Genomic DNA, 22,679 nt, shown 5'->3' on the forward strand with positions numbered 1-22,679 from the left:
TGTTCTAACCTTACCTCTAGAGAGGTTCAAGCTTCGAACCGTACTTGCTTTTAGGTCTGGGTCTTCTGCTTTGCTACTTTCTTTTCTTAGTGTCTTCAGTGTTCTGAGCCGTCTTTGCTTTTTGTCCATTCATAGGTCACCCGCTGAGTGGCTGTATGAATGTACTCCGATGCTGGGAAATACGATGAGGTGAGCGTTTGCGTTTTCTTGGTCTCTTTCTCTTGGCAAAATTAGCTCCGCTCAAGGTACATTCATTTCCTTTGTCATGTTTTTTGGTCATTTGTCATGTTCCTTGTCTATACTCATGTTCACGATACATTTCCCACGTTTGTCATTTCTCATGTTACATGTCTATAATTATGTTACACGACATGTCTGTTTGTGTAACACGTCCTCGTTCATTTCTATTTGAGTACGTCTCAAGCTGGAAGTATGTCAAACACTTCCTGCACTTACAAAGTGAGCCACATTAGGCTTACATATTCAGTTGCCAGGAACAAGGTCTTTTAAAAAAGAGCCCTTTTCTTTCAATGGGTGGATCATCTTGGAGTCCTTGTAGATGCACCCATGGCCCATAGGCAGTTTGCCACCATTCTTTGGTGCTGCAACTGAACCAGCATCCTTGCTTGTGGTCTTCCCCTCTCGACATCACATGATTTTCTGTTACTTCTGCTGCGAGTTATCAGGCCAGTCTTGGAAACTAGTGAAGGTGAGCCTGCCACCCACAATGTAAAGGGTTTATGTTAGCGCACTTATTGAGAGAGAGAGAGAGAGAGAGAGAGAGAGAGAGAGAGAGAGATTATGAAACCAATGTGATACAAGAATGTCCATGGCATAATGGAAAATAAATTGGAAGCATAATAAAACTATCTCATTGGAGTGATACATTTATGTGCCAAATATTAAAAGGAATCCACATGGCATGGGACATGTGACCACTTATGTAGCTCGGCTGCTGGATGAATCCATCCTCAGTGAGCGGGCGCCATGAGGAATTGATCTCCCAGTTGGTGTCATCGTGAGAGAGTTGGAGAAAAGGGGAGTCCAAACTCTACTGAAGGGATGGTAGGCAGTCCATGCAGAGCCCATATATTGAGAACCAAGTGGAAATTACGGCATACCATACTCTAGAGTAGCCCTCGAGTGGTAGCTGTCTCAACGATTCCAAGGCAAGCCTCGGGTACCCGTGGGGATCCATGTGACTGATGTGATGGAGGTACATGACTGTTTGGAAGAGTGCATCCACTACCGTCGGGGTTGAAGCATAGTCACCAGAAACGTTTCAAGCTTTTGACGTTTCGAGGTTTTTGATGTTTTGAGACAAAATGTTTCATCTTTCGGCTAAGAAATGCGGAGGTTTTGTAAATTTTTATATATAAATACAATAAAATGATTTAGAACTTGTAGTTTGTAGAATTATTTGTAGGCCTACCTAGTGCTACCTAGGCACTTAAAATATGGTAAAAGCTTAGGCAATTGTGGTCAGAATTGGGCGATTGGGGAGTTGTGGAATTGTGACTTGTGAGAAATTGGACAATTGTGAGAAATTGGGCAATTGAGAATTTAGGGAATTGGAAATTTGTGAGAAATTGGGGGAGAGAGGAGGAGGAGGAGGAGGAGGAGGAGAGGTGATTGTGCGAGAGAGAGAGAGAGAGAGAGAGAGAGAGAGAGAGAGAGAGAGAGAGAGAGAGAGAGAGAGAGAGCCCAACATTAAAAAAAAACACTTAGACAAAATAAAAAAAAGACAATTTGTTTTTTTCAGAAACGAAAAAAAATCCCCGTTTTTGAAACGCGTTTTTGGCGTTTCGGCCGTTTCGGGGTTTCGGAGTTTCTGAACCCAAAAACGCGTTTCTATGTGACTATGGGTTGAAGCAAGCTTTGCCTGGATAAGTTGGTGTGGGATTGATGGTTTTCTGCTGATCAGACAGTAGGATGAGACAATCTCCATAAGATCCCCTGTGTATGTGAAGCTCAATGTGGATGTGAAGGTGCGGAAAGTATTGAGGACCATTACCTTGGTTTCGTTGAGTGCAAAAGTTCTGTAATGCATCCAACTGTCTCTGAAGCCCCTTGGCTGAATTTGAGGAGGGTGATGTCATCCCCATAAAGTAGTATGGGGATCAAAATACTTGCCAGTGTGGGACCAGCCTTGCCTAATCCATCATTGAAGCTCGAGATCTCATCAATGTAGAGGCTAAAAAGAGTGGGTGATAGAGGGCAGTCCTGTTTCACCCCAATAGTGCTAGAAATATTTTGTAGTGTACCTCCTGGGGCTCTCACTCGTCCGGTGACGGATTCAAAGAGGGCGAAGATGCTCCGAACCATGTCAGATGGGACTCCTATCTCCTGTAGACGGTGTAGGAGGTGGGCTTGGGGTACAATATCAAAAGCTTTGCGGAAATCCATAAAGCAGTAAATCCTTTGATGTTGTGTTGTACCCTCCTCAATGATGGTAGGTAGGGTGAAGGTGTGGTCAAGGGTAAAGTACCTCATCCGAAAGCCTGCATGTCTTGAGGCTTTGCATCCTTGTCTCTCTTCAAATGAACTAAGCTCTGCCTCTAGCACCGATCCATAGAGTTTGGCCAATGTGTGGCTAATCATGATATTCTTGTAATTATAAGGGTCAAGTGGATCTCTGCCTTTGAGAATGGGGGTGATGGTGTTCTTTAATCCTTCACAAAGGGCTCTATTGAAAATGTGGGCTAGTAGGGGCACCAGGGTATCATCGGGATATGAGATGTACTCGGCAATGAGTCCCGACTCCCTAGTGATGTTGGGCTCGCCCATTACCTAGTCTACGAATGGCTTTGAGGATCATGCCCTTTGTGAAGAAGGCGGAGGTGGCTGGGCAGGGATCTGGTGGTGGGAGTAGAGGTGGTTGATGGGGGATAATGATAAAGGGAGCGTGCTTAGGAGTGCCATGTGTCCGGGCAGGTGATAGGTGGGGGGGGGGTGGGGGCGATGTTGTCGGAATTTCCTTTGGGCCTCTTTGCAGTTCGGCCCTAAGAAAAGTTGGTATAACTCACCCTCTTTCGGAGCGTAGAACTCCCGTTTTTTGCTTTGGGTGAGCCATTGAGAAATTCGTTGTGCTTGGCGCTTTGTGATTTGTGATGTGAGGATAGGTAGGGGGATAGTAGGTTCCACATCCTGGAGTTGGCGGTAGATGTGGTTGGAGTAAACAAGGTCAAGCTTGTGATCAAAATGGACCTGGGTGTAATGTGAGATGGAGGGTGGTGGAGGAGGGATGGGTGGTGTGCAGGTAAGAGTGAAAGAGAGGTAGGTATGGTCAGCTTCAAAGGGGGGTGGCGGGATGGAGAAGTCAGGGAGGAGGTGTGCCAAAGCCGGAGATCCCATAAGGTAGTCCATGGGACTCCCATGTATGCACCAAGGTTGATTCCGTACGGTACGGTACAGCCGTACGGTACGGTACAGTACCGTACTGTACGGATCCGTACGGTTTTTTTTTTAAAAAAAGTGGCGTGGCGTGGCGTGGCGTGGCGAAACGTGTGTGGCGACCATGTGCTTGCGGATAAGCGACCAGATTTTGGGCATTAAGCGACCAAATTTTGGGTCCATGTGAATACTTGCACAATCGTGTGTACCTGCAAAACTCTGCAGAGTAGCTTCTTCGCTCTTCTTCGCTCTCTCTCACGCCCAGGCTTCATCATGCCGCGCAAGACTAACCCGAACTGGGCAATCCACACCAATGTCCTGAGGGTTGTTAACACCCCTTCTCAACAAGGGTCAGGTACTCGGCTATGGGCATGCAAGTATTGCGGGGAGCAGTACACTAGCACCATAACTCGCGTCATCAAGCACATGACAGGTATCGGGTGCACCAATCAATGTGGTCCATGTGATAAAATACCACAAGCTGTGAGGGACCAATTGATTGCGGAGAATTGTCCTGCAATGGGTGGTGCAAGCAGTGTTAGAGGTGGTGAAAGTACGCAAGATGCTCTCCATGATGCTTTTATTGGAGATGTTACAGGTTCAGGTACAGTAGATGAGGGTGAAAGTCTTTCGGCTTCAGCCCAATCCACCACAGGCAGGAAGAGGGCACGTATTGCTGATGATGAGGACCTCTTGCCACAAGATGCGAGAGGTACAGGGAAGGCATCAAAGCAATCCACTCTGCGTTCTTGTATCTCATCACAAGCTTGGGTAAAAGAGCGGCAAAGGGTGGCAGAAATGGAGATTTGTCGCACTCTTATTGAGTGTAATATATCCTTCAATGTGTTAAGGACAGACCAATGGAAAAGAATGGTGAAAGCAATTGCGCAGGTAGGGCCTACTGAGACATGGACAGGTCTTCAGTATACGAAGATGCGTACATCCATGTTGGATGAGCAGAAGGCCTTGATAGACAAGGCGCTCACACCTGTGAAAGCAGGTTGGCAGGAGTTTGGATGCACTATTATTTCAGATGGGTGGGCAGACATTCGCAAGAGGCACATAATCAATATCCTTGTGTCATCTTGCTTGGGCACCTATTTCTTGCGTGCCGTGGATGCAGGGAGAGCAGGCGACAGGATCACAGGGGAGTTCATTTATGGCCACATTCGACAGGCTATCCTTGAGGTTGGGGAGGACAATGTTGTGCAGGTGGTGACCGACAACGCCTCTAACTGCAAGGCAATGGGTCAAATGGTCGAGGCAGAGTTTCCACATATAGTGTGGACTCCATGTGCTGCCCATTGTCTTGATTTACTTATGGAAGACGTTGGGAAGCTTGTTTGGGTGCAGCCCATTGTTGCAGATGCTGTAAAGATCACCACCTTCTTCCGCAAGAAGCATCAGGCTCTTGCCATCTTTCGGAGCCATAGCCCTTTGGATATGGTGAGACCATCCAAGACCAGGTTTGCCTACATGTTCTTGGCCTTGGATAGGCTCTACAAGATAAGAGATTCACTATCATCAACAGTTGTGGATCCAAGGTGGAGACAGATGCATAATTCAGAGGATGAGCGTACAAAATACTTGCAGAGGCGGATCCTGGATGATGATTTTTGGCAGCAAGTTCATAGCCTTTCAGTTGCACTTAAGCCCATGTATGTCCTTCTCCGACTTACAGACATGGAGGGCTCAACTTTGGGGCTGGTCTTTCATTTGTTTATGCAAATGAAAGACCATGTTGCTCAGTGCTCCATGATGACTGCTCAACGGTAAGCAATAGTTCTAATTTCTTCCTCTTTCTTTGATTTTTATGACTTCTCGATTCTCGATTCTCTTAGCACTATAACCTAAGACATGTATGTTCAATCTCTCATTTTCAGCCGAGGTGAGATCCTGGACATTGTAGACAAACGGTGGACATTCATGAGCCGTCCCATCCATGCGATGGCTGCCATGCTCCATCCTCTCTACAGGTCGCCAGAGCTATGGAATAATACTGCTTTGAGCATGAAGCAGTCAGAGTATGTGGGAAGGATGTTCTCAGAGGAGGAGCAACTTCAGATTGATAGAGAGTTCACCACTTACATGAGTGGTATTGGTGCTTCATTTGCGAGACCTGTGTCATTGAGAAAGGAAGCCATGAAATTCCCTTTGACATGGTGGCACTCTTATGGAAGGGTTGGTCTTCCAAACCTTTCACGAGTTGCTCTTCGTGTTCTATCTCAGGTAACTTGTAATTAATCTCTAAAGTATACTCTTCGGAAATGAAGATTGATGTTTTAGCATTGAAAGATTTACAAATTTGCTCGCATGGCACTCATTTTTGCACAGGATTGCTCAGCTGGAGCATGTGAGCGGAACTGGAGCTCATACTCCCTTATACACACTAAGATTCGGAATCGCCTTAGTACTTCTCAATTAGAGAAGTTGGTGTATTGCAGAGCCAACATGAGGCTCGTGCGAAGCTACCATGCTTTGGGGTCACCGAAGCAGGTATACATTGAAATTTGGACTCAATAAGAACTTAGAAGTAGAAATTTTTTTGTAGTTCAATGGATGTCCATTGTCCAATATGCAATTTGTGGCATGTTTAAACAGGTTGATCCAACACTACTCAAAATGGTAGATTTACCCAGCCCGGAGCTTGTGGATCGGCAGATTAGAGATGAGCAAGAGGAGATTTTGAGAGCTTTACATAGAGAGCTTGAGAGCGTGGATCGTTGTGTGATCCGCTCACGTGCACAATCTCTTAGCATTCCTCTACGCCCGGCAGCTCCAGATCCAGGCTCTGTGAGACGAGAGAGCATTTGCAGGGGAAAGCTTCCAGTTCGTCGCACCCAGCAGAGGCGTGCAAATGAGGCTGTCGAACTCATTCACACTCAGATTCCCGAGGCACATGATGAGGATGCACTGGAGCTTGTTGCTACTGAGCCAGAGTTCGATGAAGAGGGCAATGGTATCAATGATGGAGGCATGCTCTCTTCAGAAGACTCATCATCTTCATCTGATGATGAGATTTGAGACTCTTGCGTCTAGACTCTAGAGTCTAGACAACTGTGTAGTGTTTCATTGTTTTGCTTTTTGCACTCATGTGCTGGCAGCTGTAGACATGATATTTGTACTCTCTTTTATTATCTATGATTTTCATGGTTCTTGCTTATATCACTATGACTGTTTAATGTTAACATGAGGTATTGTGTAATGGGCTTGGTAACTGATAATTGATTTAAACTTTAAGTAATGAGGTTCAGTCTCTTTATTTTAAGTATTTTGGTTGCTATGTCTACAAAATATTCAGGTTTCTAGGACTGTTTACAAATGGTATGTACTGTTTACGTACCTTAAAATTTGTTCCGTACAGAAGTACGTTCCGTACGTACTGATAGCGTACCGTACACTACGTACCTTACCACCTTGCATGGTGCTAGTACCTCTTGAGTGAGGGAAGGAGGTGAGGGCGTCGGAGAGGGCCATTGGGGCATTTTGTCGTAGATAACAAGACCATGTGCAGCTCCCAGCTCTAAGAAATATCTCCCATACTCAAGCGTGTAGAGTGGGCGAGTGCGAAGCACGAGCGATGCAGCAGTGACGTGATGGAAGAAACCCATACACTCCAGGGAATGCCCGTGACCTCCTGGGACCTGTTGATTCCCCGTAGAGAGAGAGAGAGAGAGAGAGAGAGAGAGAGAGAGAGAGAGAGAGAGAGAGAGAGAGAGAGAGAGAGAGAGAGAGAGAGAGAGAGAGAGAGAGTCAAATCCCCATAAGATCTTCTCGTTGGAGAGAGTGTCAAATCTCCATAAGATCTCCTCGTAGAGAGAGAGAGAGAGAGAGAGAGAGAGAGAGAGAGTGTAAAATCTCCATAAGATCTCCTTGTAGAACGCTCCTGGTACGAGACTTCGAATCCTACAAACAAAACAAACAAACAAGACGGGGATGCAAGCCTGACGCACCTCCCAACCTCGACAGCCATGGGCAAGCCCACAAGACTTGGTTGTCCCCACCGAGCCACGAGCTGAGCTAACTAGATGGACGTACCGATCAATCTCTACCTCATGACGTCCCATACCGCCATGAAGCTACCCTCGTGGGCCTCGAGATTGCTGCCGGCCTCGGCTGCATGAAGCAGGTGCACGTCTGCACTAGATCTAGGCTCCTGACCATAGAGCTCTCACAAATCTCGCGAGACTCTATATCACTAACGACTAACCTTGGCCACTCTTTTATAGGCTCTTGGCCGGTCATCGAGCGTCCACACTTGGACGCCTGCTCGTCCGTACTTGGGTGCCCGCCCGTTAGTCTATCCCTAACTCAGCTCGCCAATCAGCTTGCCTAGCTCCAAGCTTTCCTAAACCTCGAAGCTAGTCTTGTGTGACACGGTAGATACACACTGTGCACATGGCATACGCCCCTTCCTCTAAGAGCTCACTCGTGAGCTCACTAAAAAGCCAAGGTAATCTCTCTGAAGAGTAGTCAATGTCTCCCATGTAGCGTCCTCCTCAACATGATCCTTCCACTTGATCTTGTATTCCGTGATAAGCGTATTACTCAATCTTCTTTCACGAAATCCAAGAATCTTTTCAGGTTCGTGTGGAACAAATGTCATGTCCTCGACATCTATGATTTCTTAAGGAGTAACTAACTGGTCTGTTCCACCTAGTACTTCCTTAAGTCTACTGACATGAAATACAGGATGAACTTCACATGAGAAATACTTTTCCATTTATTACCTGGGATTTGCAAAAGATGCAACAACCCAACATGTATAAAGCGTTTAGCTTTATTTGCTTGACAAACTTGACACTTGAGAACATAATCTTCTATATAGCCTTTCATCTTTGGCCAATAAAAAGTGTGTTTCAGTAACGATAATGTCATGTGTACCCCAGGGTGTCCAACAGAACTTAGAAGGGGCGTCGTGACACTCCTTAAGAATCTTGGACCGAATATCCGGGATCTGTGGTACACAAATTTTGTCATTACGGAATAGTAAACCATTCCGAATCATCCACTGCCCTCCTGCAGCGTGAATGGTAGGCTGCTCAATCATCGAGTCTTGGTCAATCAATGAGCTCCCGTCTTGGATCTTCTGCCAAAATGGACCAAAATAACTATCAGTTCTGTAAAGCTCTCTCAATGACTGAAATAATTCAGTAGAAATCTCGATGAACGACAAAGTATTCACCTCTCTAATTCGACTAAGCGTATCTGCAACACTATTCATGGACCCTTTTCTATAACGAATCTCAAAATCAAAATCTTGCATTAATTCAGCCCATTGAGCTTTCCTTCCTCTCAAATCGTCCGCATCACACACATACTTGATTGAATGATGATCAGTCAATACCACAAACTTGGAGCCATATAAATAATGTCTCCAAACCTTGAGAGCGTGAATCACAGCATAAAGCTCCTTCTGAAGGGTTAGCCAACGAGATTGAGTGTCGTCTAGCTTTTTACTTTCAAAAGCAACAGGTCTATCATCTTGAAATAGAGTAGCCCCGATGGCATAGTCACTGGCCTTAGTTTCAAGAACATAAGGCCGACTAGGATCGGGTAATGCTAAAATAGGTGCTTCCTTGACTTTATCTTTCAAAAGTCTGAAGGCCATATCCAGATCATTATTCCAAGTGATAGGCTGATTTGACTTACGTCCACGATCTTTCAACAAGTCGGTCATCGGTAGTGTGAGCTGAGAGTACTCTCGCTCAGATTTCCAAAGAAAAACAACAAAACCGAGAAAAGAATGAAGTTGTTTCAGTGTTCGTGGTATAGGCAAGTCCAGAACCTTCTGAACTCGGTCATAGTCAATGCTCAATCCATCTCTAGTGATCTTGTGTCCCAAGTAAATGATGTCTCTCATAAAAAACTCACATTTACTTAACTTAGCATATAGTCGATTCTGTCTTAAAATAGATAAGACAATCGTGAGGTGTCTAACATGATCCTCAAGAGTACGATTATATATCAAAATATCATCCAAGAACACAACCACAAATTTTCCCAAATGTTCACGAAAAAGATCGTTCATCATTTGCTGGAAAGTGGCTGGAGCATTGGTTGACCCAAAAGGTAATACGAGAAACTCGAAAGGTGGTTCGTTCGACATGCCTTTCATGAATACGTATCTGGTGATAGCCAGTACGTAAATCTATCTTCGTGAAATATTTCGCTCCTGCCAACCGGTCAATCAGGTCATCTGATCCAGGGAGAGGATAACGGTTCTTAATTGTCAACTTGTTCAATCTCTTGTAATCTATACACATTCGCCAGGTGTTGTCCTTCTTTCTCTCAAGCAACATAGGTGCACCCCAAGGTGATTTACTTGGACGGATCTGGCCCATCCTCAGATAATCTTCGAGTTGTTTAGCCAACTCATCTTCCTCAGCTTGGCTCATCCTGTAAGGTGGAATACTAACAGGATTGATGGGGAGAAAACTGAATTAGGGTTAGAGTTCATTCATGGGAGACATACACAGAGAAGCAAGGGAGAGAGAGAGAGAGAGAGTTGTGGGGATAAGTCAACTCATGAGGCATGAGTGTGTGACTCCCCTATCACACATGTATATTGCACTAGTACACATAGTGCACTTAGTACTTTTAAAGTACTAAGTGTACTATGTACTATAACTTATGGGCTTGTACACACTATAAGGGTGGGCATAACGCCTTTACCCCAACAACCTCCCACTTAAAGGCAAAGTGCCCTTAAGTAAAGGAAAAGAAAAAATCAGCATGTACATGATAATATACAAGGCCATATCAAGGCTGAAAATGGCCTCATCCAATGCCCATCAAGTGTCTGCAATGAGCAAACCGCTCCGGAGGCAAACTCTTTGTCAACAGATCAGCCGGGTTGTCATCCGTATGAATCTTAACAAGCTGAATTTGCTTGTTCTCTATCACCTCTCTGATGAAGTGATACTTCACATCCACATGCTTCGTTTTTGCATGAAAAACAGGGTTCTTTGCCAACTGAATGGCACTCTGACTGTCACAATGCAACAATGGAATATCCCCTGTATAGCCCAAATCAACCACTAACCGAGATAGCCATAATGCCTCCTTGCAAGCCTCTGTGGCTGCAATATACTCGGCCTCTGTAGTAGATAAGGCTGTGCACTTCTGCATCCTGGATATCCATGACACAGCACCTCCTGTGAATGTAAATACATAACCGGTAGTAGACTTCCGGTTATCTGGATGACCGGCATAATCCGAATCCGTGTAACCATGCACTAATGCATCCTGTTTGCCAAAGCAAATGCACAAATCCTATGTGCCCTTCAGGTATCTCATGACACCTTTCACTGCTTCCCAATGCTTCTTGCCAGGGTTGGCCATGTATCTAGAAACCACTCCCACTGCAAATGCAATGTCCGGCCTAGTAGCAACCATGGCATACATGAGACTGCCACAAGCTGAAGCATACGGAATCTTGGCCATATCAGCCCTGTCACTATCCGACTGTGGGCTGTCCATAGCACTGAGTTTCACATATGGAGGCAAAGGAGTACTAGCTTTCTTCCCCCCGTCCATATTGAACCTCTGCAAGACTTTGCCAATGTATTCCTTCTGAGACAAATACAACACATGCTGATTTCTGTCCCGAAGTATCCGCATACCCAAGATGTGATTTGCATCACCCAGATCCTTCATATCAAAGGTCTCATGCAGCCTCTTCTTCAAGGCATCCATCTCTTTACGAGATTTCCCGGCAATCAACATATCATCAACATACAAGATGAGGATCAATAGACTGCCATCCAAAGCTTTCTTGGTGTACAAGCAGTGATCTATGTCACTTCTCCTGAATTTCTGAGATTTCATGAATGTATCAAATTTATGATACCATTCTCTTGGTGCCTGTTTGAGCCCATAAAGACTCTTTTTCAGCTTGCATACAAGCTTCTCCTTTCCACTTACTGCATAACCCTCTGGCTGCTGCATATATATCTCCTCATGGAGATCACCGTGAAGAAAAGCAGTCTTCACATCCATCTGAATCAAGTCCAGATCATCATGCGCAACCAAAGCCAACACAGCTCTAAGTGTGGTCATTTTGACCACTGGAGAGAAGATCTCATCAAAGTCCACACCATATTCCTGCTTGAAGCCCGTAGCCACTAACCTGGCTTTGTATCTTGGCTTTGCATCAGATGCAACTTTGAGCCTGTATACCCACTTGCGTGGCAAAACCTTCTTGCCTGCAGGCAAATGCACCAACTTCCAAGTTCCATTTTTATGCAGAGAATCCATCTCTGACTTCATGGCACGCTCCCATAGAGCTTTGTCTGCCCTCTGTAAAGCCTCTTTATAACATGAGGGCTCTCCACAGTCAGTAAGCATCAAATAGTCAACCCCTGGAACAAACCTGTCAGGGGCTCTGGAGGGTCTAGTGGACCTCCGTACCCAATGACCATCATTTGCAGGTTGCTGTCCAGCCTGCATATCACCCATTGGTGGCTCCTGTTCCATGCCATAAGGCTGAAAAATCATGCCCGGTATATCTTCCAACTGTGGTATATCCATAGGGATATGTTCTGCCATCTCTGGCTGTCCATTTGGACCATTTTCAGCACCATTTAAGGGCTGGTTTTCCTGCTGTAATGGCTGATTTACAGCCCTTTGTTGTTGTCCATGATGTCCATCATCATCAAAGATGACTCTGCCAGGCTCCTGTTGCCTTGCAGGCTCCTTATACATGCATGTTTCATCAAAAATGACATCATTGCTGCGTATGATCTTTCTATTCATGGGATCCCAAAGTCTATACCCCATTTCACCTCTGTCACCATATCCTAGGAATATGCATTTGTGAGACTTAGGATCAAGTTTGGTGCGCATTTCCCTGCGTATGTGCACGTACGCAACGCAACCAAACACTCTCAAGTGCTTGTATGACGGAGGCTTCCCTGTCCATACTTCTTCTGGCACTTTCCCACCAAGCCTCGTGTTAGGTGACCTATTTATAAGGTGAACGGCTGTCATAACAGCTTCAGCCCAAAAACCATGAGGTAATGCAGCATGTGACAACATAGAACGGACCTTCTCCTGTATGGTCCTGTTCATCCTCTCTGCTGTCCCGTTTTGTGGAGGATCATAAGGAGTAGAGAGCTCCCTCTTGATGCCTTTAGCATCACAAAAGTCCTGAAACTGTTTGGACGTATACTCTCCACCATTGTCGGAACGCAAAGCCTTCAGTGTTTTGCCAGTTTGATTCTCAACATGAGCAACAAACTTCTGAAACACTGAGAATGTATCACTCTTCAAACGAAGAGGATAAACCCACACCTTGCGTGTGGCATCATCTATAAAAGACACAAAATATTTTGCCCCTCCCAAAGAAAGCTGAGGCATCTCACATACATCTGTATGCACAAGCTCTAACTGAGCATCTTTCTGTCCAAGAGCTTTCTTGTGGGGGCACTGTAGTTGCCTACCATATATACAATGCTCACAAAACTGAAAACTTGAAAACTTTAGAGAAGGCAAGTAACCCAAACGAGACAATTGCTCCATTCCCTTGACACTCATGTGTCCCAACCGGCTATGCCACATAGAGATTTCCGGCAGCTCGGTTGCATTTACATTAGCATGGTGACAAACACCTGCATGCATGAAGTAAAGAGTGTCCACCTTAGAGCCCCTGGCAACAACCAGTGAGCCCTTACTAATTTTCCACTTTCCACTACCAAATGTGGTAACATAATCAGCATCATCAAGCTGTCCAGTAGAAAGCAGATTCTTTTTGATCTCAGGCACATGCCTGACATCATGGAGCATAAGCTGTGAGCCATCTGAAAATACAAGCCTCACATCACCTCTGCCAAGAATCTTGCATGCATGGTTATCACCCAAATAAACCACTCCTTCATTGCCAGCAGTGTACCTGACAAACAAGTCTCTGCAACCTGTGACATGAAAGGAGGCACCTGAATCAATGATCCATGAGTGCATACCATGACCACCTGTAAGAAGTGAATGGGCATCAAGTGAAGACGTAAAGAGGACCTCATCCTCACTGCCACCTGCATGTGACACATTGATTTCTTCAATCTTGACTCCACTTTTGCCCTTTGGCTTTACATCTTTGGCTTCATCTTTCTCTTTGTCTTTGCCTTTTCCCTTTTCCTTTTGATCATTTTTCCATTTGTAGCATTGCTTTTTAATGTGTCCCTTCTTGCCACAATAATGGCATTCCAAATCCTTTTTGGAGCGAGACTTGCTCCTTCCCCTTTCTTGGCTTTTCCCCCTTTGCTGGGATCTCCCACGTGCATTCATTGCATTGGACTTTCCAACAGAGTTGTTTTTCCTGTTCATCTCTTCTTGAAGAAGAGCACCCTCAACATCTGCATATTACAGCATAGCATTCGAATTGCTAGTGGCTGTCCTGAATGTGTCCCAACTCTCTGGCAAAGTGCATAACAGAAAAGTGGCTTTGAACTCATCGTCCATTGCCAACTTTTGATTAATGACCTGGCTGACAATACCATTAAACTCATTTAGATGGGCTGTCATAGATGCCCCTTCCTTCATCTGAAGGCCTATGAGTTTCTTCAACCAATACACTTTGCTTGAGGCACTTTGTTGGGCATACAAGTCCTGCAATCTCTGCCACATTCCCCAAGCTGTCTTCTCTTCACGAATGCTGAAAAGTAATGAGTCTGACACAGACAACATGATAGTAGATCTTGCCAGCTCATCCATATCTTCCCACTCTTCAGCTGTAAGATAAGCGGGCATCACACCCCTTTCTTTGATAGGCTTGTGCTGCTTTTTCTGGAGCAACACATTGTAGCACTGGGTTTGCCAAATATCATAATTATGCGAGCCTTCAAGCTTCTTGATGTGAAGCAATGAAGAGCTCTCACCTGTGGTTGCCATAGCAAAATGCAACCTTTAATGCCTGACTCCCTGCAAATGTGCAAACACTGCACCCAAGATGTGCAAACACTGCACCAAAAGCACACAAAGTGCTCACTGTTGTTCTCCCAAGGTTTATCTCCCACTGCGGAAGCAAGAATGCAACTTTTCTCCCACTTTTTGTGATGAAAACACCAAAATCTGGTTGCTGCAGATTTTGGACAGCACCTTAAATGTGCTCTTTTGCCCTTCCAAAGTACTGTACAGCAGTACTAAGTGCTCACCAATGATGTACCAAACCTGTACCGGCAATTTCAGCAGCTGAAATTGAACCTTTTGGTCACTCAAAACAGTGTACAGCCATGCCAAAACATGCACAAAGCTGTGCCAAATCTGTACCAGCAGGTACAATAGCAATAAATGCTCTCCTGGCTGTCCAAATGAGTGAAAATCAGACTTTTACAGTCCTGTACACTGCATAAAACAGTCCCGAACAGAAATTGGGCAAAAGCCCCTTGACTGCAAGCTGATTTTTGAGGATTCAAGGCATAAATGTCTTGCCTGCTGCTTTGCCAAGCTCAACAAGCATACAAACTTGAAAAGCCCCTTGATTTGAGATCAATTGCTGATCATACATGGTACATTGACGCACATGAAGGCATCCTGTGTGTTCACTATGCTTCCCCCTGGCCACATATACATCAAATACATGAAAGCCCCTTGATTTACAGGCACATTGAGTGCTTGTAAAGCATCAACACATTATCCACAGCATCAAATGCGATTGCCTGCATGCAAATCAACCAAATCGGCACAAAAGCCCCTTGATTTGCACTGCAATTTGCTGCAATTTTGCCCAAATGTGCGATTTTTCACATCATACAGCATGTATGAGTGCTTAATTGCACAATTACATAAGAAGCCCCAAATTTCGACATCCAATTTCCTGCAAATTGATCCTGATTTGACCAATTTCCTGCAAATTTATCCTGATTGTGACCAATGTCACCCAATTTTGCCAATTTTGCTCAAAAAATTGAGCAATTGACATCTGTATCTGCTCAATTGTTGATTGTACTTGCTCAATTGCAAATCCCAAAAAAAAATTGAGGAAAATACATTGTAATTTCTGATTTTTCTTCAATTTGCAGGCGAATTTGGTGCTGATGCTTGATGCTGATGCTACTGAAAATGTGTGCAGATGAACTGCAGCTGGTTGGAGCTTCTATACACAGAAGCGTAAGTGCGTAGCTCTCCTCAGGCGTGCTCCACAAGTGATTCGACAATGGGGTTTGCTTCACGTGCTGGCTCGCCATTCGGTAGGTGTTCTGCCTCCTCCACAGAACCGTTGGGCACTGCCATCTTGCTCCAAAGAATTAAGCTTGTGTGGCCTAATGACCAGGGCGTCGGAAGTGTGGAGAAATCCGCAGACGGACACCCTCTGTCCGTCCTACAGTTCACACACTGTTGGGCGTACACCCTCTGTCCGTCCTACCAGTTGATTGGTTTCAACATCGTCGATGCAGGCGAACTGCAGGGAGGCCACGCACACCACTCGCTCCAGCTACGCTGCCTTCCAGCAACGAGAGCTTGCGCGCACAGACACTGACGGACGCCCGCCCTGCCTTCGCTTAGTTCAGTTCGCTGCGAGTTTTGTGGCTTTACGCCTAGCGCCTGCCTGCGACCTTCTACGCCATCGCTCCCAGCTGCTGTTTTCGCCTAGCGTATGTACGCCCAGCGCTATCTCCGCCAGTAGCGCTAGTCTTCGCCTGAGTATAGACAAAGGCCTACGACTGCCTAGTCTACCGCTTCACCAGCTCCACGTAATCAGTTGATGGAAGCAGGCGACCAGCAGTTGATGGAAGCAGGATACGACCAGAACAGACTTTGGACAGAAATCATCAAGGAGAAGAGGAAGGGAGGGATCACTAAGGGCTCTGATACCAGTTGATGGGGAGAAAACTGAATTAGGGTTAGAGTTCATTCATGGGAGACATACACAGAGAAGCAAGGGAGAGAGAGAGAGAGAGAGAGTTGTGGGGATAAGTCAACTCATGAGGCATGAGTGTGTGACTCCCCTATCACACATGTATATTGCACTAGTACACATAGTGCACTTAGTACTTTTAAAGTACTAAGTGTACTATGTACTATAACTTATGGGCTTGTACACACTATAAGGGTGGGCATAACGCCTTTACCCCAACAAGGATGAGCACCAGGGATCAGGTCAATAGGATGATCTATTGTCCTTTTAGGTGGTAAGCCCGATGGCAGCTCCTTAGGAAATACATCTTGAAATGAATCAAGTATCTTCTGTAATTCTTTGCTTTCAAATACACTTAATTCATTGACATCCATAGAAGGTATGAGAAATGAAGAAAGTGGAATCAATACACAATGGAAAGCGGTATACAAAGAAGAATCCATTATATTTTCAAAATCAACTGTCTTTACAAGAGGTCCCTGAGAGGGATGTATACAATCACCTAAGATACTTTACTGGGTGTTCCTATGTTGAAAAGAAAAAATATGACTAGACCAATCTATCTAGACTTGAAGAGTCTTAAACCACTCAATCCCTAATAACAAGTCTACATGTTCTAGGTGCATAATATAGCATTCCAGAGTATCTCTGTGTCCTGAATCCGGATTGGTATCATCTCCACCTTTCGATTCCATACTTGCCGACGCGCAGGTAGGCGTACCTCATAGGTATGATCGCTGGGTGTTGTATCAAGACCCAATTTTTGCACAAGTTTGTAGTTAACAAAGTTGTGTGAGTTGCTAGGGTCTAGAAGAATGTGGATTCTATGGCCATTCACTTCTCCATAAACTCAGAGGAGATCATGCAAGCCAAAAACTTTAGAGTTGAACAAAGAATCAGAACATGTACTAGGGCGAGAAAGTACAGTAACTGACGTACTTGTCAAAGATAACTGGTTAGCTGCCTTTGGCTTGGGTTCTGCGTTGGTCTTTGCACCCTTTTACTTCGGGCACTCGTTACGCATGTGTCCTTTTTCTTCGCAGATGATGAAACGTCCCTCCTCCTTGAGCTTCAAAGCTTTAAGGAGACGTTTCTTCTTCGCTGGTGTCGAACTTGAATTCTTCGAAGGTTGGTCCGAAGACTTTCCTTCAGTTAAGTTAGTCATTGGTGCGGAGAACTTTCTTTTGTGCTTGTTTCCCTGCTCGGTAACGGGTTTAGACTTGGAAGAGACCATTGTATCATCATAGATACGAGCGGAATGAATGGCCTCGTCCTAAATTTTGCGAGCTTTAGCTTTTGTGTTTAAAAAAAATAAAAATAAAAATAAATTTTAATAAATAAATAAATAAATAAATATAAATATAAATATAATCTGGTGATGCTCGCCTATACATACTGCGCTCACTGCCCGTGTGCAAGACCCGGCCAGCGTCTGCAGATGAGCACCCGTCCTGCGCATACCAGCGCTGCACAATAACAGTCGGCGACCTTCTCTCTCTCTCTCTCTCTTTTTCTCTTACAAACAAAAGCCGACATGCTTTTTGTTTTCTCTCTCTCAACTGTTCATATGGCTGCAAAAAACGCATCTAGCCTTCTTCTTGCTAAACAAATCAACCCTACTAGACCACCATCTCCATCATCATGGGTTTCTTCAATGAAAAAGCAACATACTAATATGAAAAAACAGCAGTATGCATAGAAAAAACAGCAAGCTTCTTGAACTCATACCTTTTCTTCGGCCTCATCTTCTCTACCTACCGACTTGCTCGTTCACGAGGCATGCTTTGATACCACTATCAAATCCCCATAAGATCTCCTCGTAGAACGCTCTTGGTACGAGACTCCAATCCTGCAAACAAAACAAACAAACAAGATGGGGATGCAGGCCTGACTCACCTCCCAACCTCGATAGCCGTGGGCAAGCCCACAAGACTTGGCTGTCCCCACGGAGCCACGAGCTGAGCTAACTAGATGGATGTACCGACCAATCTCTACCTCATGACGCCCCATACCGCCACGAAGCTACCCTCGTGGGCCTCGAGATTGCTGTCGGCCTCGGCTGCATGAAGCAGGTGCACATCTGCACTAGATCCAGGCTCGTGACCATAGAGCTCTCACAAATCTCGCGAGACTCTATATCACTAATGACTAACCTTGGCCACCCTTTTATAGGCTCTTGGTCGGTCATCGGGCGTCCACACTTGGGCGCCCGCCCGTTCGTACTTGGGTGCCCGCCCGTTAGTCTATCCCTAACTCAGTTTGCCAATCAGCTTACCTAGCTCCAAGCTTCCCCAAACCTCGAAGCTAGTCTTGTGTGCGTGTAGCACACGGTAGATACATGCTGTGCACATGAGAGACAGAGAGAGAGAGAGAGAGAAAGAGAGTTGTATTAACGTCTACAAAAGCCCAAAATGACCTATGAGACCAAAAGGTTACATCATGCCCATGAAATACATCATCATGGGTACTAAAAATAAAAAACAAAGAAAGTAACAAGAGCTGAAATGTCGGATCTGATCCCAAAACAAATGTGTCCAGCTCTCATATCACCCTAAAATATCTTGCATAGGACATTGCAACATGGCACCCAATGTAGTAAAGCTGGTCCGGCGGGAGAAAGTCTTGTGGTGGTGGGAGATGATCTCTTTGATCCTCCTAAGTGACGCGGGCGGGGACCAGAGGGTCGGGGTGCCAGGCTCTGCATAGCACAATGGCTCTATCTAGTGTCACTCCTCTCGCTCGAGCTCCTGCATCAGCCTGAAGATCGGGTGTAGTGGGTGAAACTGCCCTCGTCGCTTTGGTTTGGAAGAAGTCGGTGAGAGCTCTCTGTAGTGGTCCTCTGATGGGTACTGTTGGTTTGGGCCATAAAAGGGACTCCCTGTGTCTACGAAGCTCCAGGAGGAAAAGCCCCAAGCATCTCTGGTCTTGGAAATCCGTGATCCTCGAAAGTGATCCAAATCCATCTCGGAAGAGGCTGTGAAACCTCCCCCTAATCTAATAATATACTGGGCATCTGCATACATAGTGGGCCTCTGTCTAAGCCTGTCTGTGACGAAGCTGACATATCGTGTCCTCTGGTGCGGCGGGCCCTGGCTCATATTTGGCTGTCTCCACTCTCAACTGAGAGAGAGAGAGAGAGAGAGAGAGAGAGAGAGAGAGTGTGGCTGGCCCCGGCTCATATCTGGCTGTCTCCACTCTCAACTGAGAGAGAGAGAGAGAGAGAGAGAGAGAGAGAGAGAGAGAGACCCAAAGGGTCTATGAGACTGGAGCTGACTACATATGATCATGAATAATTGGATGTGAGAAACATTTTAAAAAATAAACCTCTACAAAATAAAGCAGCCCATGGATACAAAAAGAGAGTCAAAGCTCATCCTCGATACAAAAAGAGAGTTAAAGCTCATCCTCCTCCTCCTGAATGGTGGATAGTGCAGTGTCCACGTCCTGTGGTGGTACATCTCTGTGGCATCTGAGGATATCCTTCATCTGCAGCTGGCCGGTGGAGGGCCTAGATCTTTGGGGGCAGGGATGGCGGGCTCTCTAGAGAGCCTGTGCCCTTTTGGTGACTTCTCGGGTGCGTGGTGCGAGAGAGTCATGGGCTTGGTTGCACCATCTGTGCTCTCTTCCCTGGATGAGTCTGGGTGGTGGGCGTCCTGTCACGCCATGGTAATCAAAAAAGTCTCTGATGAAGTTTGAGAGGTGTCTGGCTGATCATGTTTCCCTGAGTGTTGCCTCACCAGAGTCTCCCAATGATGGCAACACCATCAAGTACAAGCCCAAACATCTCTGATCTCTACATTGCATCACCCATGACATCTCAAAAGAGGCAATTGAAATCTCCCGCATATCTCATAGTAGATTGGGCATCGGCATAAGTATTGCTCCTCTGTCTCAATTTCCCGAGTCCATACACTGGCCTCCTGTGGGATGCCTCAATCCTGAGGTGGTACCCTCAATTGATACTCTGCCTCAATGAAGCCAGCCTCTAAAACCCTGAAGAAGTGCTCTCTGTAGAACTGAAGGTTGGTGGGAAGCATGCACGTGAGAGAGAGAGAGAGAGAGAGAATACGTGCTTATTGCTTTGGACGCTATTGTCTACTACTTTGTGGGGCAAGGTTATATTTCATATTTTATTGCAAACAAGGAGTGATGTTACATCTGATGCTAATATAAGTTTATGTGAACAAGGCACTTGAATGATTGTAATAGTTGGACCGAATTCTTGCATCATGATACGCCGTTTGCTTCATATGAGCAAAGGGTCACCAGAAGGTGCTATATGGAACTATGCAAGGGACATCAGAATCCTTGGTAGAATGACCCAAGGAGTTTATATCTTTGCAGACATGTATCTGCTAGGATAGCCACTAAGGTCCCCCTTTTTTTTTTTGGGGGGGGGGGGGGGGGGATGCAATGCTGTGAAGGCACCAAATTGGAACTGTTTTTTGACTGGGAGATGGTTGGAATGATACAACAAGAGATGAAATACAGAGTCAAGCTCTTCAACAAGTATTTTTTCTCCTATTTATAAAATAAGTCATCTATAGTTTTCAGAGGAGAGTGGTTGTACAGGAAAGACTCAAATTTGGTTGATTGATGCTTATAACAGTCTAAACATTGCTTTTTTTGGCGCTGTTGTTGTTGATTGACACGTTCATACTTTGAAAAATGCATTGAAAGTCTTGAAAGTAAGTATTTTGGTCCTAAGCCAGTTCTTTTATAATTGCTTCATTCGGACCTGTTTGTGACACATGAAAGCGAGCAGAAGGGAGGGGAGGGTGCAAGTTGGTGAATTCTTGTTTTGATGTTTCTTCCACTAAAGTTTGCCATCGGTCATAGACTCATAGTACATCAACCGCTAGTCAGAGAAGCTTGATTTGCTTCAGTACCAAGCTACGTGTAAAAGATCAAAGTCAGCCAAAACATAAACCGCTAGTCAGAGAAGCTTGATTTGCATCAGTACCAAGTTACATGTAAAAGATTAAAGTCAGCCGAAACATAAACCAAAAATCAATACCAATGCAGGACTTTGGCTCTCAATGCTGAAAGGATTCAAATTTGGTTGGTTGATGCTTATAACAGTCTAAACATTACTTTTTTTGGCGTTGTTGTTGTTGATTGACACGTTCATACTTTGAAAAATGCATTGAAAGTCTTGAAAGTAAGTATTTTGGTCCTAAGCCAGTTCTTTTATAATTGCTTCATTCATGAAAGCGAGCAGAAGGGAGGGGAGGGTGCAAGTTGGTGAATTCTTGTTTTGTTGTTTCTTCCACTAAAGTTTTCCATCGGTCATAGACTCATAGTACATCAACCGCTAGTCAGAAAAGTTTGATTTGCTTCAGTACCAAGCTACGTGTAAAAGATCAAAGTCAGCCAAAACATAAACCGCTAGTCAGAGAAGCTTGATTTGCATCAGTACCAAGCTACATGTAAAAGATCAAAGTCAGCCAAAACATAAACCAAAAATCAATACCAATGCAGGACTTTGGCTCTCAATGCTGAGGATTTCTAGGTACATATTTCTACTATACAGAAATATTACGTAAATATTGAAATCCCACAGAGAAAAGCCATAGTCCAAGGTGCTTTCATAACAGAAAAGCTGTGGCTGATCTGCGGCCCTTTTATGTGGGAAAATCATATGGATGGATGATGTGGAAGCCCTCATATACTGAGAATATAAGGATGGTCAAACCTTGGTCAACGCTGGCTAAACCCTGTCATGACTTTAGTTGACTGATAGATTGGCAAGGGTCGAGTGGATCAAGGCCAATAGATGAATTCTTTGGGCAAGGATCGGTGCATGTGGCTGAGAGATAAAGAAATAGTGCTAGAGGACGAATAGAAACACGCATGGCAGCATAAGGATACATGAGAGCACTTGCAAGTAGTGGGTGTGGTAACTAGTCTGAGGCAAACTGCCAAAGGAAGACTAGGTTCATGGGTCAAGCTGAACTGTCTAGGGGCTCAGTGGTGTGTATGCATTGGGGATTCAAGGCATGAGATGTTCACTCATGAGTTAGTGGCCAGTGTGAATGCCCAATGTCTATTGGTATATAAAGGAGGGACTGATCATTAAACCCATGTCAAGCTGGGATTCTATTTGTTTTTAGCTTGATATGCTTTATGGAGATCGATTCTCTGATCATGCATAAGACAAGAGTTAGGCTTTGTTACATGCCTAATTGGGCCTTGGGCCAGTGTTAACCAGGGGTTAGGGGATAACCTGGGGTTAAGGGGATGTGCTAAACTAACCCAGGGTTAGGGTTAAGGCTCAGCCAATATAACTTGATTATCACTATATAAGTCAGTTTGGGCTCACTTATGATTATTATGCGGTATCCATGCAGTAAAGGGCGGTCTACCAAGGCGTGCAAGACCTTAAGGCCACAGCGGCTGCAGGGAGGCAGGGGGCAGGGCATGCTGTGGGGAC

At 45.1% G+C, this 22,679-nt stretch overlaps 1 protein-coding gene and 1 long non-coding RNA gene across 2 annotated transcripts; both read left to right on the forward strand.

Annotated features, from left to right (window-relative positions):
- The first annotated feature begins 11 nt into the window (after positions 1 to 11).
- Positions 12 to 22,375, forward strand: LOC147619386 (uncharacterized). The gene is made up of 3 exons (XR_015261845.1): positions 12 to 54; positions 136 to 245; positions 20,435 to 22,375. It is a non-coding gene; the product is annotated as an uncharacterized LOC147619386 (long non-coding RNA).
- Positions 1,690 to 7,151, forward strand: LOC147619387 (uncharacterized). The gene is made up of 4 exons (XM_086773021.1): positions 1,690 to 5,165; positions 5,277 to 5,622; positions 5,728 to 5,889; positions 5,995 to 7,151. Exons 1-4 carry the CDS (start codon positions 3,667 to 3,669, stop codon positions 6,415 to 6,417), a joined length of 2,430 nt encoding a protein of 809 aa, XP_086629147.1. The 5' UTR covers positions 1,690 to 3,666; the 3' UTR covers positions 6,418 to 7,151.
- Positions 22,376 to 22,679: the final 304 nt, after the last annotated feature.

Source organism: Cibotium barometz, chromosome 33 (genome assembly GCF_041138505.1).
Source record: "Cibotium barometz isolate CiBa-2024 chromosome 33, ASM4113850v1, whole genome shotgun sequence".
Classification (NCBI taxonomy): Eukaryota; Viridiplantae; Streptophyta; class Polypodiopsida; order Cyatheales; family Cibotiaceae; genus Cibotium; species Cibotium barometz.

Coding starts and splice junctions, on each gene's coding strand:
- LOC147619387 (XM_086773021.1), top strand. CDS start 3,667: ATGCCGCGCAAGACTAACCCGAACTGGGCAATCCACACCAATGTCCTG. Junction 5,166..5,276: donor TCCATGATGACTGCTCAACG/GTAAGCAATAGT, acceptor TCTCATTTTCAG/CCGAGGTGAGATCCTGGACA. Junction 5,890..5,994: donor CTTTGGGGTCACCGAAGCAG/GTATACATTGAA, acceptor ATGTTTAAACAG/GTTGATCCAACACTACTCAA.